The sequence below is a fragment of the Balaenoptera acutorostrata genome, chromosome 1, assembly GCF_949987535.1.
Source record: "Balaenoptera acutorostrata chromosome 1, mBalAcu1.1, whole genome shotgun sequence".
Lineage (NCBI taxonomy): Eukaryota > Metazoa > Chordata > Mammalia > Artiodactyla > Balaenopteridae > Balaenoptera > Balaenoptera acutorostrata.
The window spans coordinates 167944845-167961283 of record NC_080064.1 but is presented as its reverse complement, the minus strand read 5'-3'; the positions used below and the strand labels follow the sequence as shown (position 1 = coordinate 167961283).

Sequence of the window (16439 nt, the reverse complement as noted above, 5' to 3'; positions counted from 1 at the left end):
AATCTAAAATGTCATACAGCGGTTAGAGCTGGAAGGATTTTGGCGATCACCTAGTTCACCCCTCTCTGCTTTATAGGCGAGGTCCAAGGAGGTGAAGTGACTTCCCCAGGACACACGGGGAGTTAATCTCAGGTCTCCTGAGCCCACAGCTGTGACCTTGTCATCACTGTGACACGGTAACAGAGGGACACGAGGGCCTTAGCTCCCAGCACCGCCCACCTCCCTCCAGCTCTCTCGGACAAACTTAGGAAACCCTGTGGCTCTGCAGGAGAGTTTACCAAATGCTGCAGCTTCGTCTTGGTCGTGATGGGCACCCCGTTAACGATGACCTTGCATTTGCCGTGTGGGGTCACCGTCACCTTACCATCCGAATTTGTGAAGGAAGCGTGTTTATCTGAAATTCTAAAAGGATAAGACTGTGTCTAAGAGACCAAATAAATTACGATTTTAGTGAACAGTTTAGATCGTTCTTTCTCATTTGCACGATCAGGTAAGCCCTACAGCTGCCAAGGAAGCCCTGTGGGGCTCCTGTGTGCTGGCTCAGTGGGTGGAGATGGAGAGATGGGTGTGAGGGACCCTGCCCTCCAGCGGGGAGACGACAAAGCTATCATTTCTTAGTAGAACCACCCCTCCCCCACCCCAGTACTAGAGCCCTGAGAAGTGTGAGGAGCCAGGAGACCCAGGGTCAAGCTAGAGCCCGCAGGGATGCACAGGCCGGTAGGACTGAGAGGAGGGGAAATGGAAAGAAAGGTGTTTCAGAAGAGACACTTGGGAAGGTGACTTAATAATGTGCCCACATATTGCTGAGAAGTTTAGGTCTGGTTCTTGGTCTTTATCTATACAAATCCAGACCTGAGATATTACAGGATTTGGGGTCAGTATCAGAGGTGTCAGATTGGCTGCCCAACAGACGTCATCTCTGTGCCCTGAATGACCGGCTTCCTGGCTGTTCTAGAATGTTCCTGGACTCCTTGGCTGTCATGGAATGTTCGGGAAGTCAAGACACGCAACAACCACCCGGAGCCCTTGTTGGCCTGGGGCTCAGGGGTCCTGTGGGAAGGTTTGACCCTCAGCTCATCTGGAGTTCAGCCTTTCCAGACCTGTGTGTTAGACTAGGGTTGCTGCAGGAAGTGGTCTGGAAAGGGAGATGAGGGGGTCCCCAGGAAGAATCAGGGCAAAGGGCCTGGAGGCCAGCAGTCAGGATGAGTTAGTGCCCACTGGTCCCCCGCCTCCCCTCTCCACCCCCCTCCCAGCCACCAACACACACACACACACACACACACACACACACACACGCCCCAGGCGGGCTCAGGAGGGCTGAGGTATGTCGGGGTGACTGGTCAGTAAGGTCCCTCTTTGTAGGGGCTGACTGAGTCTATTGGCTGGAAATCTGTGGGCAGTCAGGACACAGTGGTCCTGGAAGAGGGAAAGAAACCCTGGAGCTGCAGCCTCCCCAGGAGAGAGGCCATGGAGGTAGGGCCCCACTGTGAGTTTACGAACCCGCCTTGGGGTTCCACAGGGGCTCCTGCAGGGATCCTGTGGGGTCCTCAGGGAGGGGATCAGCTCAAAGTCTGGGCTTTGCCTTAGTCCGGTTGGTGAGGGCTCTGGGCACAGTGATCCGAGGATGTTTTGCTCTTGGTGGTGGGACCACAAAAGGCATGGGCCACCCGTAGGGGGCCTGTCCTCCTAACTCTCTTCACTTCCTGCCCGATCTACTCATGTCCATTTGTGGAGAATTATTCCCTTTCTCCCAAGCTCAGAGCCAAGGAAGCAAAGTGAGCGCGGCACAAGGGATTTCGGTGACAGAAGAAAACCCTCTGAAGGTGATCTTCCATAAGCATTAGAGTGGGTCCTGAGGAAGGTCTGGTCATATCTTGTCCTTGGTTGTCTGGCAGGGTCTGTGGCCTGGCCTGACGACAACTAGATGAATTCTGAGGGTCTCCTCTGGATGCAGTGGTCGCAATTCTCTAATGCTGGACAGAGGTGCTGGGTCACGTCAACTTACCCCAAACCTTGAAGAGTGATGGCATTTGAAGCTGCCTGACCAGCATCACACGAACCTGAAAAGAATTAAGGTAAGTTGTTTTCAAATTTTTTCAGGATTTGACATTAGTAAGTTAACATGTTTGATGTTTGGGAAGTGCCATTTCCTCTCCAATTAGATCATGTGAAGGGATTTTTTTCACTGCGATTTTCAGTCATGATGGTACATGGACATCACCTTGCCTTGAGGATAACTGTTCTACTGTCTACCTTTTTTGTGATGTTCCTAACTTTTTGTTTGTTTGTTTAGGAAAATATTTTTTATTTAAGAATGTGTCATTTATGTTAACATTTAATAGATTTATTATTGTTATTTTAAATGAATTTTTATTAATTTTTATTGGAGTGTAGTTGATTTACAATGTTGTGTTAGTTTCAGGTGTACAGCAAAGCGAATCAGTTATACATATAAGTATATCCACTCTTTTTTAGATTCTTTTCCCATATAGGTCATTACAGAGTATTGCGTAGGGTTCCCTGTGCTATACAGCAGGTTCTTATTAGTTATCTATTTTATATATAGTAGTGAGTATATGTCAACCCCAATGTCTCAATTTCCTAACTCTTTTAAAGTTCTACCTTCTTCATGGGAATTCTGGAAGAAGAAATTGTTGCATCTGGGCCTTAGGAGACCCACTGAAGCCTGGCCACAGGGAAGGCCCTGGCCTGTGAAGCTCTGTTTCTGTCCAGTGACTGAGTCCAAGGACAGTGCTGGGATCATCACACCAGCCTCCTGGGGCTGCCCCCTCATCCAGCCCCCACTGCCGCCCTGCATGAGCCTCTCCTGTCCTGAGTGTACACAGGGCTAGGGTGGGAAAGCCAGATGGGACTAAATACGGGTGCCACTTTCCAGTGGATGAATGCATCAACAAAATGTGGTACACGCATACAATAGAATATTGTTCAGCCTTAAAAAGGGAGGAACTCCTGACACAGGCTTCAACATGGATGAGCCTGGAAGACATTATGCTAAGTGAAGTAAGCCAGACACAAAAGGACAAATACTGTAAGATTGCACTTATACAAAGTACCTGGAATAGTCAAATTCATAGAGACAGGAGGCAGAATGGTGGTTGCCAGGGGCTGGGGGGAGGAGCTAATGAGGAATTATTGCATAAAGGGGACAGAGTTTCAGTTTGGGAAGACAGAATTAATCTGGAGATGAGTGCGGGTGAGGGTTGCACAATGACGCAAAGGCACTTAATGCCAATGAACTGTACGCTCAAAGATGGTTAACATGGTGAATTTTCTGTTATGTGTATTCTACCACAAAAAAAATCAAAAAGAGAAAAGGGGCAAGAAGCATGAGCATGATCAGGGTGGGTCTAGAGGAGTGAGTACCAGCTTCAATGAAGTACTTGAGAACCCCCGTGAGCTGCGGGTCTTCATTGACGTTGAGAAGGTGCGGGAAGGTCTTCATCATCTGCTGCTCCTGGAGGAGAAACAGAGAGAGGGTTTCCTCACCAGACAGGGCAGCACAGCACAGACGGCAACGTTCCTTCCTCTCCACTGCTCCTCAGAGCCGTTTGTCTGTGCATCCCGTCAACTCACCCCATAAAGCAAACCCAGAGGAGGAAAGTGTGACCAGGGGCTTCGCTGACAGGGCGGGTGTGATCCCGGCAGGTCAGCGGTCGGGGGCCTGCATTCACCCCGTCAGGACTGTTGCAAAGCACAGCCGGTTTCCGACTCTGTTCACCATTCCCAGCTGCTCTTGCATGGTTCCCTGCACTTTGGTTTCTACCCCTGCCATTTCTTCAGGCCCCTGGCATCCCCAGCTGTCAGGAGGCCCCATTCTGGTGCCCCACCTGGGTAATTCTTCCCAGGTTCCACTAAACCACCTGCTCTACATCTCATTCCCCCAAGTCCTTTGGCGAGCTCATCACCCCTCAGGTGTTGATGGCGAAATAGGGCCTATTGCCTCGCCCTCTCTTGGTTACCAAAATGCACTTCATTTTTTAATACAGGTATTGATTGGTATTGCGGTTATAGAGGTTTGATAGTCAAACAGAACTGGAATAAGCTATGCAGGCACAAGGAAAGCTTTTCAATACTGAAGTTCTCATAAAGAGTAAAGAGGATGAGAGTCCTTCTGGTTCTAACTGACCATACAGAACAGAGTCCTAGCTCTTCACTCTGGATCCTACTTGACCCCTGCAGCCAAGAGGCACAAACCCAGGTACCCCTTACACAGGATGGTACTTTCTTGGCCCTTCTGGCTGCTGGGTGCAGCCATATTACACCCACGCCTTTAGAGTTCCTGGACCCTAACTTAACCTGACCCCCTGCTGCCACAGACCTCCACCCGACTCCACTCCTTCTGCCTGAGGCTCACATCTGTTCTGGCGACATGAGCCCTTTGGAATCTGGACTGGACCCCTCCCACCACTTCTAAAGTCCTCCAGGGCTGGCCCATGACTTTGGAGTTTGTCCAGAGCCTCGTGGCTTTGGGGAGGAAGGTCATGGGAGGCAGAGAGGGCAACTCCCTGGCCCAGGTACAAAGTCCACACCCCAGCCCATTTATGATCTGGAATTGGTGGTGAATGCCAGATATGTGGTTCAGGGTCACAACTCATAGACCCCAGAAGACAATCATGTTCCTCAGATCCTCCCCAAATTCTAATTATCCACAGCCTTGAATTCTATCCTCAGCCTCATAGCCTCTTTGCTTCCTTCCCTTTCATGCCCTGTCATTCTCTCCCCAACTCTGCCAATAATTTAATTAAGTCATACGTCACATATAACATGTCACATTCACATATTATACATAATACACTTCACCCCGATTATCCACCTGGCATCAACCCAGGCATTGGTGCATGTCTGGGTAAGGGGCAAGGCCACCCACGCCCCCGCCAGGTTGTCAGCCTCGGCAGGTGGAGGTGGTGAGCTCACCTGGGCAATGGCCACGAAGTGCTGCTGCCATTCACTCCGGGCCTGCTCCAGCTGGTGTCCCAGCTCGTCTGATCAGTGGGAGGCCTGAGCCAACAGGCTGGCAGCTCTGGAAGGAGGGAGATACTTTAAGCAACTTAAGGCCAATTTAAGGTCTGCAGTGTCAAAGGTGAGGCACAGAATGTCTCAGTCAAAACATGGCACTCAAAAAAAACAAAAAAAAAACAAAAAAAACAAAAAACAAAAAAAACAAAACAAAAACAAAAACATGGCACTCTCAGCAGGAGTGGGAAATAAAACTGTACTGACTGCACTTGGCAAGTTCTATAAAGACTACGATCTTCACAGCAGCACTATTCACAATAGTCAAGATGTGGAAGCAACCAAAGTGTCCCTCCTCAGATGAATGGATAAAGAAGATGTGGTACATATATACAATGGAAGGTTAGCCAAAAAAAAGAATGAAATCATGCCATTTGCAGCAACATGGATGGACCTAGAGATTATCATACTAAGTGAAGTAAGTCAGAGAAAGAGAAATACCATACAATATCACTTATATGTGGAATCTAAAAAAATGGCACAAATGAGCTTATTTACAAAACAGAAACAGACTCACAGACATAGAAAACAAACTTATGGTTACCGAAGGGGAAAGCTGGGAGGTGGGAGGGGGATAAACTAGGAGTTTGGGATGAACATATACACACTACTATATATAAAATAGATAAACAACAGGGACCTACTGCACAGCACAGGGAACTATACTCAGTGTCTTGTAATAACCTATATGGGAAAAGAATCTGAAAAATAATATATATATGTATGTGTAGGTGTATAATTGAATCACTTTGCTGTATATTTGAAACTAACACAGGGCTGCCCTTGTGGCGCAGTGGTTAAGAATCCGCCTGCCAATGCAGGGGACATGGGTTCGAGCCCTGGTCCGGGAAGATCCCACATGCCGCAGAGCAACTAAGCCCGTGTGGCACAACTACTGAGCCTGCGCTCTAGAGCCCGCGAGTCACAACTACTGAGCCCACACGCCTAGAGCTCATGCTCTGCAACAAGAGAAGCCACCCAGCGCACCGCAACAAAGAGTAGGCCCGCTCGCAGCAACTAGAGAAAGCCTGCGCGCAGCAACGAAGACCCAACGCGGCCAAAAATAAATAAATTAATTAATTAAAAAAAAAGAAACTAACACAACATGGTAAATGAACTATACTTCAATAATTAAATAAAAAAAAAAGACTAGGATCACCTCTTAATTCATAGGAAACTAGAGCAAGGAGGTCCTTTGTAGGAGGAGCACTGAAGTTCAACAATGTTTTTTAATCATGTGGGCATGTGAGAGCATTTCAGAGTATTCCTGTAAAGTCAGGGGATTCAGGAAGAATCAAAGATTTATCTTACCTTGTTTTTCATGCGCTCCATGTCTGTGCTTATGAATAATGGGAATTAGATGCTATATTTAGGTATCTAATCCGCACGTCCGGATTTTAGAGGTACGGAGATTGGTGACAGAGCAGAGTCATGCCTGGACCAGACGTGGGCACAGCCTCTAATCTAGGAGGTGCTTTGTTGAGGCTGAAGCCTTAGTGAGTCAGGACTTGGGAACCCAGAGATATGCCAGGTGGCGCCAACCTGCCCTCGAGCGGAACATCCACGGGGGCAGCCAGGTGTGTGCATGTGGGAGCAGGTTGTGGTCGGGAAGTGTTGCCACCGCCAGACAGAGAGCCCGTGTGGCACGAGGGAGCCCGGCCGGGCGAGGGGAACGGCTACCAAGGGCCGGACGATGACAGTGGGGCACACTCCACTGAGAGCACTGAGCGCAGGGCTTTCAGACCTTCTGGTCTGGCTGTTTTGATGCTGAACACTTTTACCAGTTCTACTTCAACAGTTTTATATTTTGCCCTTTCCATCCATACCATTCTAAATTGTTCACGGGCATAAAATTACACACACCTCATGCTGCCATGCTGAAATCTCAGGTCTTCACTCAAAGCAGTGGTCCTCAATAACTGCACAGTGGGCCACCTTAAGGTAGGCGCTTTAAGAACCACTGCTGCCCCCGGGATGGATTAATTGGTCCAGGTGGCGCACAGTCACCAGGTGACTGTAACGTGCAGCCAGGGCTGAGCAGTCTTAGAAGAGGGTGCTGGGGCTAGTGCTTCTTAGCTCCAAACATCACTTAACTGCATGAGGCCATCAGCCGAATAAACGCCATACGGCCACCATCCAAATATGGTAAGGAAAAAGTAGTTCCGGTGGAAAGAATAACCACAAAATAAAAATGGCAATTAAAAAAATGAGATTAAAATGACCATTTAAAAAGGACAAGGCCATTATTTCTTATAACTGCTGTGAATCTACATTCAGGCCAAAATGTCCTGGACAAAGGCCCAGGGGTGCCCCAACCTGCCCTAGGGCTCCCCTAAGACTCTACCCAGGGGTTGGCCCCCAGGCCTGGGCCTGGCCACGGCCCCTCCCTTCCTCCCCCCCGCTCCCAGCCTCCTGGCTCCTGGCTTGGACCCGCGCTAACTCTTGACTCGGTTTACCTGCCATTCTGGAGTTTCCACGTCCAAGCAGCAGTTTGTTGTTCTCTGCCCTGGACTCTCTCATCAGGGTCGAGGTGTTGACCACGGCTTTGTTCCGGATCTTCTTAGCCCTGTGCAAAGGTGGACACACAACCCGGCCCTGGACCTTTTGCAGTTGGAGCAGTACCACCAGATCACTGCCTGGAAACTGGGCTCTGGTCTCAGAAGGTCAAAGTGGGAGCCTTTCATGCCCAAGTGATTCGAAACTCCACCATGTAAGGTTCCAGTAAACCACGAAGACCAGAAGGGACTCAGAGATATCCACGGTTCAAATAAACAGGAGCGGCCCAGCCGAGGCCTGGAGCCTGCCCGCCACGTGTTCTGGGCCCTGAACACACTGCCCCAGCTGGGCTGACTTGGTTAATGAAAAACTCTCTTCAGTCACTGCTGCTGCTGCTGCTATAGGACCACAAACCCTGGAGGCTCCCAGTGACTCTCTGCCATGTGCTCCAGGCCAGCAGTGGGCTTAGAGATTACCTAGTTCACTCCCAGCTAGTGCGGCATGGGGTGTGCTTATGCTAAAACATGACTTCCTCTGTATCTGAAATTCAGATTTAACTGGGCGGCTTATATTTTTATTTGCTAAATCTGGCAACCTCACTCCTTTCACTGAGGAAGAGGGTTTCCAAGGCAAGCCCACAGTCGCACAGTCCATGGCAGATCTGGGCCTGGAGCCCAGGGCCCCTGGGGACCATTTTCTCCTTCCTCTGCATCACACAGTGTCTCACGTAAAAAGTGCTAGCAACAGATTTACATCTGATAAGCAGAGAGAAAATGAACATTCTAAATATTACTAAAGACAAAATTCAAGATCTGAGTGGTACAGATGCTGGAAGAAAATGTCTACTGGAGTAAGATGATATTGAGACCACACAGTGAAGAATGAGAATGCAAGTGTTTGTGACTAAAATGCAAGGGCCCCTCCCTGAGAAGAGGCCAAGGGAAGACCAGAAGGACAGGCGATTACTTGGGGACATCATAGCAACTACCATTTTTGAGCTTCAGCCCCATGCCAAGCAGAACTTAGCCAGAAACGGTTCATGAACGATCTCAGGTGGTCTTCACCACACCCGGACAGTGAGGTATCACCTCCTTTCAGCATGTGAGGTCACCGAGGGCCAGCGAGGTTCAGGTCCCATAGCAGGCACGGCCAGATTCTGACACACAGGCCCGTACCTATTAGAATAGGAACCAAGTCCATTTCACATGCCAGCTGCAGCTGCCTGGAACACAGGCTGAGAATTCCAAGCTCCTGAATGGAGCTGCTGGGAACACTGCAGAGGTGGATTCTCAAATCTGCCACATGAATAGGATGCAGGGGTGGTGGCGGCACGCGGTTTCTACCCCTGGTTAGAGGCTCCTCCACAGCGTCCTGCAGGGGCTAATCGAGTGGGCTTGTTTCCCCGGCCAGTCCGAAGGGAGGGAACCAGCAGTGAGAGCCCCCCTCTACCTGCACAGGGAGGAGGTGCCTGTGACCTGCTGTGTGGGACCTGGAGAAATGAGAAGCAGCTCAGGGAAAGCTGCAGAGCCGGGGCTGGTTCCCAACTTTGGGAGTGCCTCTGACGTGCTCATCTTTATTATTAGCACAAAAATGCCCTGCCTGTCACTATGCTCTACCTGTGTCCCATACGACAGAAGGGGAATCTGTGAATGGTCATGCTACGTGGCAGGAAAATGCAGGGGGACAGATAAGTAAGCACATCAGGATTGGGATCAGTGCTTCCTCCCGTGGATTTCATCCCACGGCTCCTCCCCCATCCAGGGCTGGAGTGACAGAATGACAGGCTCAGGAAGGTCCTGAGCCCCCAGTTCTACCTCCTTTTATTTGTTTTATTTTGTCTCACTCTTCTCTCACAAATCCTTTTGTTCTTCCTTCTTCTAGACCCCTTCCCAAGACGCCAACCCATCGAGTATAAGGGTACTAGAAGAATTTGCCAGATTTAGAACCTAGAACCACTGTGGATAATAAATATTCATAAACGTACCTTTCAGCATATCTTAATGTTGATAAAGTTTCCTCATAGCAGATGTCAGCCGGACTTATGGCTGCTATCTGTAAAAAATAACCTTTTCAGATTTTGTTTTTCATATAAGGTTTTAGAGCTATTGTTGTCGATATTACACAACTAACAGTCATGAAACATCTTGTAATTTGTGGTACTGTTCAAACTTTACAACTCAGACAGAAAACTCAGGCTTAGAGAAGAATAATGTGCCAAGGTCACTCAGATAATAAATGGCAGAGCTGGGAACCGAACCAGCCCTGACTTGACACGTGTGCAGCTAACCTCTGTTCTACGTGTCCCTCAGCACTGAGTCCCCAGCAGATTTCCTCGGGGATTTAAATGACCGTTGAACACTGGCACTGCAGATACCAATCAATAAATCATTACTGAGTAGCCACTTGTATGGTTTCAAGTCTGGCTATTGACTTCGGCTTAATTGTTCTAGAATTCACATGAGAAAACAAACTTTTTGATGAGCTGGAGGTGGGCAGGGTCACTGAGGGTGAACAAGGGGGAGTGTGATTGCCCAGGCAGCAGCTTGTAACTTATGGTCCTGGAGGTCAAGATTCAGAGCATAAGGGTCTGGTGAATAATCCTTTATCTTTGTCCAGCTTTGCAGCTTTTAAAGCTTGTTCATTATATCATCCCATTTAATCACCACAGCAGTATTTCCAAGGCGATATTGTTATCTTCACTTTAGGAAGGAGGAAAAGGAGGTCTCACGGTAAGTATGCTGAAACTGGGATTGGAGCCATGGAGACCCAAGAGCTTGGGTGGCTTTGTGGAGCCTCTTTTTCATTCGCCTCCTGAGATGACTGGTGACCACTCCCCCAACCTCCCACCCACCACATACTTTTTGCTAAAGCGTCATAACACCTCAGCCAGGGCCTCGTCTTGCAGACCTGGAAGTCATCCTCTCTCCTGGGAGAACTTGCCCACATCTGCTCAGGCCTGTTAGATTTGATTTTGTAGTTTAACGTTCAGAGGAGTCTTATGGACCTTCTTTTAGTCCGGGCTCTTGGGGGATGGTCCAGTGAGGCCCACAGGTACTGACAACCAGAAAAACTTTAAACAAAATGTTTGAAAAGAGTTAGGCAAGAATAAATGATAAAGACAGATCCAGCAGCAAGCGTTTCTCTCCTAGTCAGGACGACAGACTGGAGGCCAGTATGAGGCTGGAAGCAGAGCTTGCCCAGTTCTGTTCCTTCCCTAATCTGAAGCTTGAGAGCGGAGCGCCCTGACTTAACACACTGCACACGGTACCACTTGGCAAACTTTCAATAATAGAGTCTGGAGTCTTTTGCTGAGATGACACGATTTGGCTACTCTCCAGGTTAAACACCTGCCCTGTGTCTAAAACAGTCAAAAATTGATTTCCAGTCTTGCCATGGAATGACTGCTGATTTATAATAACATGACATTGTTAGTGTTAGTTTTAAAACTGTATTCATTTCTTCCTGATAATAAAAGTAATATATATTTCTGTAGAGAACCTGAAAACTACAGAAAAGAGTAAATTAAAAAATCAAATTAGCAATATAGACACTTTATTTGAACATCGCCATGGAAAGAGCTCCGGGAGTCATGAGATCATAGGTCAGAACGTGCTATATCAATGCAGAGTGCTGTGTTTAGTGGTCCACAGAGAATAACTTTAATAATAATAATAACAACGCAATAATGACAGCTACATGCGTCTAAACAGTCTAAAATGTGGTAAGAAAATCACTTTACCAAAGTAGTTCTGCTGTTCCCACCCAGAGCTGACTGGAGCAGTTTGGTCAGAACAGAGTCTCTGTAGGGAATGTGCAAGACTTTCTTCCCCATGGCTGCATCAGCCAGAGCACTGAATCAAAAGAAAATATAAAACAACAAAATTTTTTACATGTATCAAGAAGAAATCTGCTTCCCTGTGGATAAGTCAGAAACACCCCTCAAATCCCCTTGTCGACCCCATATACCAGAGACATGACTCTAAGGAATATCCAATAGTTGAGACACCTTCTGTACAAAGATGCTGAAGTTAAGACAGCAGCACAGGCTGCTGGTTCCATCTCCAAGGTCAGCACTGGGGAAACCATAACAGAGAAGCCCAGATCTGAGGCACTAACACACTAAACCTTGGAGGAAAACCCAGAGCGTGCAGGCTATTGTAAATTTATGTATAGGGAAGGGTTGTGATCTGAGGAAGAGGGTGGCAGGCTAGCAGGGTGAAGATAGGAATGGAGAGTGGGTTTAAGTCCTTTTCTTGCCTTTCTCTCATACTGCCTTAGGAAGATCCCATAGCGTTAGGACCCCATAGGACTACAGCATCAGAGTAACAGTGAATAAGAGAAATAACAGCTCAGTTCCTGCCCTGCTCAGGGCACTATAGAGAAAGTAGTGTTGTCACTGAAGAGAGTGGGGAAGAGGAGGGAGGAAATCCCATCTCTGTGAAATTATAATCACAAACAGAGAAAAGAAATCTAAAAAATTAATCCATCAGATTTAGAAAAGAAACAAAATGAGCATCTAGAAAGGAATAGATATAATAATTGAAATTTAAAACACTATGGATAGGTTCAACAGCAAATTAGACACTGCCATAATGGGAATTAGTGAACCAGATAGTTCAGAAGAAATCCAGGTTGCAGCCTGGAGACATAGAGATGGAAAACAAGAAAGAAAGGTTAGGAGACATGGAAGACAGGGTGAGAAGATTCAGATAGTTTAATTGAAGTTTCAGGAGAGAAAAGAGAAAAAAAAAATGGATAGAAGCAATATGTGAGAGATAATGGCTGAGAATTTTCTAGTATTGATGAAAATCACTATCACAGAGCTATGGAGGCTAAGGAATTCCAAGAAGGATAAATAAAGACAAACTGACACTCAAATGCAACATAATGAAATTGGAGAACATCAAAAAAGAAGAGCTTAAAAGCAGGTAGGGAAAAAGATTATCTTCAAGGGAAGAGCAATTAGACCAAGAATAGAAACCAGGAGAATGTTATCCTTAATGAGCTGAAAGAAAATACTGTCCATCCAGAATTATATACTCAACAAAATTATCTTTCAAAAATAAGGTAAAATAAAGACATTTCAACCAAACAAAAATTGAGTTTGCCATCAGCAGATGAACACTAAAAGAAATTCTAAAGAACATACTTCAACCAGAAGGAAATTGATCTTACAGAGCAACTCTGATGTTTAAGAAGGAATGAATAAAAATAATAAAAAGGAATAAATGTGAATGAACACTAAGTGTATAAGATAGTAATGATAATGTCTTTTGGGGTTAAAGAAGAATAGAATTAAAATATATATCAACAATAGCATATGTAAGATGGAGATACTCATATTATCCAGGAATAGGATAAAGTGTGTATTATATTTAGATGTTGATGAACAGATTAAAGAGCCAAGGAACAGTAAGCATATACTGAATTTTGACATATAACAGAAGTAGCATAGAAGATCACTGGGGAAAGGAGAGGCTATTTAGCAAATGATCTGAAAAAATTGGTAATCTATAAGGAAAAAAATAACAAAAAGGATGCCCACTTTACACTACTACACACCAACTCCAGATGGATAGGAACTTAAGTATAAATTTTCTTAAACAAGACAAAGAAAATGGAAAAATGCAAAACGTAAGCAATAACTTCTGCTCAACAATAGACACCTTTAAAAAAGTGAAAAGTCAAGCTACTGACTGGGAGAAGATATTTACAATACATATACCTGAGAAAAGGGTAATAAAAATAGTTTAAAATGTCTGCAGGGCTTCCCTGGTGGCGCAGTGGTTGAGAATCTGCCTGCCAATGCAGGGGACACGGGTTCGAGCCCTGGTCTGGGAAGATCCCACATGCCATGGAGCAACTAGGCCCGTGAGCCACAGTTACTGAGCCTGCGCATCTGGGGCCTGTGCTCCGCAACAAGAGAGGCTGCCATAGTGAGAGGTCTGCGCACCACGATGAAGAGTGGCCCCCACTTGCCGCAACTAGAGAAAGCCCTCGCACAGAAACGAAGACCCAACACAACCATAAATTAAAAAAAAAAAAAAAGTCTGCAGATCAATCAAAAAGACAATAACTCAATAGAATAATCGGAAAAACATAAGGCCAGGTATTTTGAGAGGAAACATATTGCTAATAAGCAAATCAAATGATGTTCAAGCTTGTTAGTAACCAATGCAATCAAGACCATAGTAAAATATGTTTATACCCACTTAATTGGTAAATATCAAGAAATTTGACAATACCAAGCCTTAGAAAAGTTGTGGATCAGTGGGATATGTTATACATTGCTGCTGGGAATATAAATTGGTCCAACTACTTTGGAGAACAATTTGTCACCATCTCGAAAAATAAGGTATTCACACACCTTATATATAAAACCCCAAAATTTCAATTCTTTGTCTATACCAAAAAAACTTTGAAATATTGATACCCAGTGATTTGTACAAGAATGTTCATAGTAGTACTGTTTGTAATAGCAAAAAAACAAACAAAAACCTGGAAACAACCAAAATGCCAATTAACATGAGAATGAAGGAATAAATTTTGGCATATTCCCACAATGGAATACTACACAATAATGAAAAAGAAGTAACAACTACTACTGTAACAACATGGATGAATCTCATACACAGAACGTTTAGTAAAAGAACAGAAAATAAATTAACCAGAGCCACACATAACATGGATAGATATTGTTAATAATGTTGAATCTAAAAGCAAACTCTACTCCTGGGTATGTACTTAAGAGGAATGAATAATTATTTTCCCCTAAGTACATGTGCAGGAACGTTGATAGCAACTTTATTCATAATAGTCAAAACCTGGAAACAAACTAAATGCCCATACAAGAGGAGAATGGATAAATAGTGGTATATTCCTACAATGGAAAACTGCATAGCAATGAAAAACAATTAATAATTGCTAAGTGAAACAGCATGGATTAGTCTCATAGACACGATCCTTAGTGAATGAAGCCAGATGTAAAAGACAATATCCAAAACTCAGAAAACTCAATCTAGGTGGTAATTACATAGATATATACATATATAAAAATCCATTGAGCTGAACATTTAAGATTTGTGCACTTTACTATATGTAATTTATACCTAAGTAACCTTAACAATGCAAGATCCAGAAAGCAATATAATATTTTATCCTTTTATAAAATTCAAAAATCAGTGCTACTAATAAATAATAATGTGCACAAGCGATAAAACAAGAAATGATAAAAGAAAGAAAGAGGGAAGGAAGTAGGGAGGGAGGGAGATAAACATAAAATTCAATATGGTGGTTACCTCCAAGGGGAGAATAGGAGAGGAATATCAACTGTTTCTTGGGTTGGGTGGTGGTTTTATTAGTGTGTGTTATTTCATTTAAAAGCAATTAATTAGTTTAGAATAAAATCTACAGGAGGGCCAGGAATGAACCAATGATGATAGTGGGTCATGAACCAAGGGTCATGATTAATCTAAATTTTGATATTTGAGTTTATTTTTATGGCACAAATAAATACCTATTCACTGATTATTTACCTGATAACATTTCCTAAATTGGTTAAACTTAAGTTAACTCGTGATCCTTCCTTCAGTCTATCACCTTCAGATCCTGAAGATTTCTGCCTTTCACTTCCAGCTAAATCCACCAAATTAATACTGGATTGTTTGCTGAGGTCTCTGTCTAGGAAAACCTGTAGGAAAGCAACACAGGTCATGCTATTAGAGTGATAGCAGACTACACAAGGAGACAATCTATTTCACATTCTAAAATATTTTTTCTAATTGTATTTCACACTCAAAAAAGATGTAATAAAATTTGCAAGTTAAAATGCCATCCTCTTTATAATGACATTTTACAATAATATTACTAGGCTCAAATGTCTCAGTTGCCCCTTCCCAATTCTGCAAAGCTACTTCCAACGATATATTAGATACCAATTATTGCCCTAGTATTTCTGTGATCAATAAGTATTTTAAATCTACTGTGAAATCTGCAAAATAAGTAACTGTTCAGGATGGCGTAGTCACGTAATAGAAAGAACACTACAGATTCCCTTTCTGTCATGTAACTGTGAACAAATGATTTAACTTTTCAGAGTTTCAACTTTCTCAGTTGTAAAATAGGGATGAATAACATGTTATTGGGATGTTATGAGGGTAAAAGATAATAGATGTAATGGTTCTAACCATGTCTGGCATACATTAATAGGTGTTAATATTGTTACTGACACCAATAAACAGAGTAAAATCATTCTTTTCCAGTTAATTTTGTCTCTTGCCTCTAAAATATCAAGTTTAAAGAATAGCAAGGCAAACCATATTTAAAGTTTATGAATTGCAGTAACATTGTAAAATTAAGTGAATAATATTTAAAAGTTTACAAGGTTCTTTAAAATGCAGAATGCTATTTAAACGTCTCAGCATTCCTATGAGGATAACTATTCATCTCATTTTTACAGAACAAGAAACTGAGACTTAGGAAAGGTAAGTTACTTCCCAAAGTTTCAGAGCTGGTAAACAGTCATACATGGTCTAGTGTTTTTCCACTATTCCTGGTTAGAGCAGGACAATCTTTATTTATTACTATTTTGTCTATTACTAGTGCTGTGGCTTAGGGGATGGAGGTGGTAAAATTGTAGCTAAATGTTTAACCAGGCTTTGTGAATAACCATGTCTGAATCAAATTGTCCATAATTGTAGAGATCACTCGGTGATATCCACCAAGGTGAATGGAGGAGAAAAGTGTGCTCTAGTTTATCAAAGATTCTAGTTAGTGGGGCGTTACATGGATTACCTGATTTCAAAGACTTTATCTTTGTACTTCCAAATGTCAGAAAGACACTTCAGTATCTGGTGGTCCCCTAGGCTCATGGATCTGAAAGTTGGGCATTATTATATTGGTGATGCACA

At 44.3% G+C, this 16439-nt stretch overlaps 1 protein-coding gene across 1 annotated transcript in view; it reads right to left on the bottom strand.

Annotated features, from left to right (window-relative positions):
• The window catches only part of LOC103003234 (kinesin-like protein KIF28P), a 62454-nt gene that overhangs the window by 25702 nt on the left and 20313 nt on the right, over positions 1 to 16439 (bottom strand). The window contains exons 6-13 of the mRNA XM_057530171.1: positions 15066 to 15220; positions 11270 to 11381; positions 9515 to 9582; positions 7491 to 7600; positions 4936 to 5003; positions 3385 to 3475; positions 2006 to 2060; positions 279 to 402 (exon numbers count right to left, since the gene is read on the bottom strand). Of these exons, the coding sequence (XP_057386154.1) occupies positions 279 to 402; positions 2006 to 2060; positions 3385 to 3475; positions 4936 to 5003; positions 7491 to 7600; positions 9515 to 9582; positions 11270 to 11381; positions 15066 to 15220 (783 nt within the window). The remainder of the gene's footprint in view (positions 1 to 278; positions 403 to 2005; positions 2061 to 3384; positions 3476 to 4935; positions 5004 to 7490; positions 7601 to 9514; positions 9583 to 11269; positions 11382 to 15065; positions 15221 to 16439) is intronic.